The sequence below is a fragment of the Misgurnus anguillicaudatus genome, chromosome 12, assembly GCF_027580225.2.
Source record: "Misgurnus anguillicaudatus chromosome 12, ASM2758022v2, whole genome shotgun sequence".
NCBI lineage: Eukaryota > Metazoa > Chordata > Actinopteri > Cypriniformes > Cobitidae > Misgurnus > Misgurnus anguillicaudatus.
This window is the reverse complement of record NC_073348.2, coordinates 35628369-35634368: the sequence shown is the minus strand read 5'-3', so window position 1 is coordinate 35634368 and position 6000 is coordinate 35628369. Positions and strand designations below refer to the sequence as shown.

Sequence of the window (6000 nt, the reverse complement as noted above, 5' to 3'; positions counted from 1 at the left end):
CAGTTAACCATCAGTAATTTATATACATAAAATAATTCATATTTTAAATTAAAATTTACATTGAAATCAGTTTTCTCTTTTTGAAACATCTGTCCTGAAAAACTTATCAAGTACTAAGTACAACTGTGTGCATGTTTTTATTTGCTTGTTCGTTCTGTACTGCATATTCTGATGCATTTCAGACTTAAACCTCAATACTTGTTTTTTTATTAGTTTAATTAAATGTAACAAAGAAATTAGTAAATTAATAAACACTATACTCATTTACATATGTCACCTATAATTTATATGTTTGGCCTGCTGGTTTCCATAAACCGGCTGGGCACCCTGGTGGGTTTATTAGTATTATAACAAACACTCAATTATGCTCTTCCAAATTTTGCCTTTTTAAAAACTTTTCAGGTTTTGATATAATATATTGTGTTTAACCCCATTGACCAGTTCACGAAAGGACAATGCCAGTAAATCCAGAACCATAATTATTATTATAATGAACAAGAAGTTATAATGGTTTAAATATTTTGGATAGATTTAGGATTTGTTTAACTGATGTTCTAAACCAGGGATAAAATATAGCATAGATGAGAGGATTCAGACCTGAATTAATATACAACATCCATAACATTACATAGGCTGTAACAGAAGTAATTTTTGTGTTTGGTGTTAGAGAAAAAATAAAAAAGGGAATCCAGCAAAACAGATAAACCATCACAATGATTCCTAATGTTAGAGCGGCTTTGCTCTCAGATTTCCTCCTCACTGAACCTTCTGTTAGATGTTTTCCACTCCTCATCAGAGAGTTTATAACTTTCACTTGATGATGTGCAACATAGAAGATTCTCAAATATAAAGTTATAATGATGGTACAAGGAAGCTGGAAAGTCAGGAACAAATCAACAATTGACCAGACTAAAGTAATTATAGCTGTACATTCCCCATAACATGTGTTATTTCTATTCGAGGCACTTATAATTGCAATGTTATAAACAGAAGAGAAAAACCACCAAACACAGATAGTAATTATTGTTCTAGGTGTTGTTATTTTCTGTGGGTACAGCAGAGGGTGACACACAGCCACATAACGGTCAACAGCTATTAAAACTAAATTACTCAGTGATGTAGAAAGAAGCAATCCCATGATTATTGAAATCAGTCTACAGAAAGTGTCTCCTAAGTACCAACATGTTTCAATAAACTTAATCGCCTCCAAGGGCATCACAATAAGTCCTACGAGCAGGTCAGCCACAGCCAGAGAGAAAATGATCATGTTGGTTGGAGTATGAAGCTTCTTGAAGTGAGAGATGGAGATGATCACCAGCAGATTCATAAACACAGTCCATACTGACAGCACTGAAAAAAACACATACATAATATTGTATTCATGTGTGGAGCGTTTTGTCTTGATGCATGATGAGTTAATGTCAGGAAAGCAGTATTGAGTCTCATGATCTTCTGTCTCATAGGCCATGAGTGAAGGCTCATCCTGATAGGAGTTTGATCTGACCTCCTTACTGTTCTGTCATTTATAAAGTATCTGAACAGACTGACCAACCCATTCACCACCCACTCTGATGCAATCATGTTTTAAACGTGTAAATATCTGGTTAGTGTTACAGTATGTTTCCATTTTTGAAAACAACAAGCAGGGGTGTAAAACTCAGTTTTATTCCGGGCCATCAGCATTAACGGTTGTTTTCAAAGGGCCGGTTGTATTTGTAAGACTATGTTTGGTTTCCTAAAGATGAGGGAAGACAGCGATCATGGATTAACGCTATTTAAGGTTTGACGTTCGAAGTGTTGTCAAACAAAACGGACCGTAACTAACCCCTCCCCCTCCCTTCCGTGCTTTCTAAATGAGTCATAAACGCGCCCAACCCCCACTCCCAAATTCTTCTTGTCGTTTATTGGCAGGAACACGTTTGTTATGTTTCTTGGTGGTGGGTTTGATCACTTTGTGTTTGTGGCAGTTTGCGGAGCCTGGCCATGTCTACAGAGACCACATTTATTTACAGTGTGTTCAGGGGACAGGTAGCTGGTAGATAATGAAGAGATGTTTACAGTATGAAACAAAAAATGTTTTATGGCCTAAAACACGTGAATTCGCTTAGAGCACCTTTAAGTTTTGATCATCGCTCTGAATCTGATCTTTAACAAAAGTCCTTCACAAAAATGAAATAATCTCAGCTTTTTGCTCAAAATTTGAGAGGTGATAATAGAACAAATAAAGGTAGGATGAAACCTCTTTTATGTTTGTTTGAAAGCAGAGGGTCTATTCTTTCATTTGATATATTTTATGTTTATTTAAAGAATATCATTTTTCTGGAAGTCATTAAACTAAAACTGGGTGGAAACTTTTTTCAAGTGAAATTTAAACATGTTTCAAAGCATATTTGATCCACACTTTAACAGTTGCACTATATAAATGTTTATGTATAAATTAGAGGAATGTTAATTTATGAAAAAAACACCACAATCTTTAATCATATTTTCATTGTGTCTTTGCTGCATCTGTCTTGCTTGGGAACTGTGCTCTATTGCAGCCACACTTGATTCTGAGGAACTAATTTGTTTGGCAGAAGAGTAATATTTGTATTAATATAATTACAGCTTATTTGCTGTGTTTTATTTTATGAAATGCTACTATATGATGTAACCGTTTTATTAAAGCAATAAGCCCCGTGAAGCAGTGGTGTTACAGTGCAGTTTATAACGCGTCGTGCCGAACAACGCCCTTAAGCTGATATTAACTGCACTGATAACCCACTGCTTCTTGGGGCTTATGGTTTAGTTTCCCACAGTCTTTGGCAATTTTGTGAGGAGGCAGATTAGAAGGTTTATTGAATGATAGAGCTCAAACTAAATAATAACTAAACAATCTGGTGTTAAATTATTTTCATATTTGAATGAGGGTAATGAGCATAATCTCATTACTTGATCTCACACGGTAAACTTAGAACTCTTTTGTTAGCTGATAAAGTCTCTACCATCAAGCAATAATATGCAATATAACATGGGCTTTTCAACGTCCTAATTGGCCTCCTAAGGTGGTCCATTAAATCATCATCATTAAAAATGGGAAACAAAATCGCATGAAAGGAGATTGACAAGACTGATACAATAGTTGCTCTTGATGCAAGTCACTATCTTGTGTACTCATGTTTATGCACATAAAAGAATTCATATTTTACATTTTTGTCTTTTTGCGACATGAAAAACTAATCAAGCTAAATATGCTCGTGCAAATTCTGATGTATTTAAGACTAAAAACTGGAGTACTTGTTTTTATTAGTTTAAATCATTGTACCAAAGATATTAGTGAATTAAACTATATACTCCTTTACATATGTCACCTATAATTTATATGTTTGGCCTGCAGTTTCCATAAACCCGCTGGGCACCTTGATGGGTTTATTAGTTTTATGGCAAACCACCTTATTAATTAATTAATTTATTCATTTAGCTGACACTTTTCGCAAGATTTAGATTTTTTAAAACATATTCTGATGTAATATCTTGTGTTGAAATCCAATACCCAGTTCTTACGAGAACAATCCCAGTAAATCCAGAACCGTTATTATTATTACAATGAGCAAGACCAGTAGAAGTTATGTTGGTTCAAATGTTTTGGATAGATTTAGGATGTGTTTAACTGAAGTTCTAAACCAGGGGTAAAATATAGCATAGATGAGAGGATTCAGACCCGAATTAATATACAACATCCATAACATAAAATAGGCTATAGCAGAAGTCAATCTTGTGTTTGGTGTTAAAGATAAAATAAAAAAGGGAATCCAGCAAAACAGATAAACCGTCACAATGATTCCTAATGTCAGAGCGGCTTTGCTCTCAGATTTCCTCCTCACTGAACCTTCTGTTAGATGTTTTTCACTCCTTATCAGAGAGTTTATAACTTTCACTTGCTGATGTGCGACATAAAAGATTCTCAAATATAAACTTATAATGATGGTACAAGGAAGAAGGAAAGACACAAACAAATCAGCAATTGACCAGAAAAAAGTAAGCATAGTTATACATTCCCCATAACATGTGTATATTCTAGGTGAGATAACTATCATTGCAATGCTATAAGCTGAAGAGAAAAACCAGCAAAGACATATAATAGTTATTGTTCTAGTCATTGTTATTTTCTGTGGGTACAGTAAAGGGTGACACACAGCCACATAACGGTCAACAGCTATTAAAACTAAATTACTCAGAGATGTACCTAGGAGCAGCCCCATGATAATTAAAAACAGTTTACAGATAGTGTCTCCAAAGTACCAACATGTTTCAATCAACTTAGTTGCCTCCAAGGGCATGACAGTAAGTCCTACGAGTAGGTCGGATACAGCCAGAGAGAGAATGAGCATGTTGGTTGGAGTGTGAAGCTTCTTGAAGTGAGAGATGGAGATGATCACCAGCAGATTCAGAAAAACAGTCCATACTGACAGCACTGAAAAAAACACATACATGATATTGTATTCATGTGTGGAGCGTTTCGTCTTGATGCATGATGAGTTAATGGCAGGAAAGCAGTATTGAGTCTCATGATCTTCTGTCTCATAGCCCATGAGTAAAGTCTCCTCCTGTTTGGAGTGTGATCTGATCTCCTCACTGTTCTCTCATTTATATCTGAATCAGACTGACTCAACCCATTCACCACCCACTCTGATGCTGCATAATGATTTAATCTTTTGATATTTGGTAATGTATTAATTGAAATTAATTGAATCTAGTTTGTTCCCTTTCAGTCGGTCACTACGACGTCACGTTGTGACCGACGAATTGGGAACTCGCTTAGAGAGACCAATCTGCTTCGAATACTACTAAAACGCCAATGAACTTGGCATTGAGATATTTGCATAATGTTGGCGCCGCCCCGCCAGGTGCGTATATAAGGAGCACGTGCAAATAGGGAAATCAGCTTTTTATCGCTTCGAAAGCCGGCAGTATCTGCTACTGAGAAGCTACTTTACTCTGTTGGGATCGATTGCGGAAGTTGGTTGGACTGGCAGTACCACAGCGGACGCTTCGCAGTATTCCACAGGCTCTGCATCTTTTTGTTTTGAGTTTAGTGTGTGCGTTGCCTTTCCCTGTGCGCATCATCAACTGAGCATCTGAGTGAATTTCCCTAAAAGAGTGATACGAGAGAGCTTTGTGCCTTGTTAAAGGCAGCCACTCTCTCGTATATCCGGAGATTAGCGTCCTTTTCAGGATGGCTTTTCGTCCGTGCGATCTTGGATGCGGGAAATATATGGGTCCGAAGGACGGTCACGAGCGTTGTCTTTCGTGCTTGGGCATCGAGCACGCAGAGGCAGCGTTTGCTGGGGGTAAGTGTTCTCACTGCGAGAACATGTCCCTTGTGGATTTGCGGAGACGGTTGTCTTTCCTCCGGGAAAAACGCAACCCGCGTCCAGCGAGTTCTGAACGCCGCCACGGAGCGGCCGTGAAGCTCTCGAAGGACGATCTCCGCATCACTGTGCTGAGCCGGTCGGGGGATTCGTCCTCCGGCTCTCAGCCTCCTCATCCACAGCCGGTTGATGTGCCGATGGAGACTTCAGCGTCGTGTTCTACGATGTCTGTAGGATCTGTCGTGCCTCCCTCCGGGTCCACGGAGACCGCAGCATCCGAGGGTGGGCCCTCTCCCTCTGATGACCCTGACGTCCTTCCCCCCTCCGGACGGGTCGTGACGCCGGAGTTTGATCCAGAGATGGTGGCCATGCTCGCTCGAGCGGCGGAGAACGTAGGGTTAGAGTGGGTTCACCCCCCTCAGCCCGAACCGTCCCGCCTGGATGATTGGTTCTTTGGAGCTGCCCGGGTTTCACAACCCTATCCGCCGGTGCCATTCTTCCCCGAGGTGCACGAGGAGCTGACTAGGACCTGGAAGTCGCCGTTTTCTACCCGATTACGGCCGTTTCAGCCCTCCCCCCTCACCGCCCTCACCGATGGTGAGGCTAAGGCCTTGAGAGATCTGCACGAGGGAGGACACGACTCACCTGT

At 39.5% G+C, this 6000-nt stretch overlaps 2 protein-coding genes across 2 annotated transcripts; both read right to left on the bottom strand.

The window, feature by feature from the left end:
- Positions 1 to 502: 502 nt before the first annotated feature.
- Positions 503 to 1490, bottom strand: LOC129446254 (trace amine-associated receptor 13c-like). The gene has a single exon (XM_073873724.1). It carries the CDS (start codon positions 1466 to 1468, stop codon positions 503 to 505), a length of 966 nt encoding a protein of 321 aa, XP_073729825.1. The 5' UTR covers positions 1469 to 1490.
- Positions 1491 to 3605: 2115 nt separating this feature from the next.
- LOC129446162 (trace amine-associated receptor 13c-like) lies at positions 3606 to 4571 on the bottom strand. The gene has a single exon (XM_055207113.2). The coding sequence runs from the start codon at positions 4569 to 4571 to the stop codon at positions 3606 to 3608; it is 966 nt and encodes a 321-aa protein (XP_055063088.2).
- Positions 4572 to 6000: the final 1429 nt, after the last annotated feature.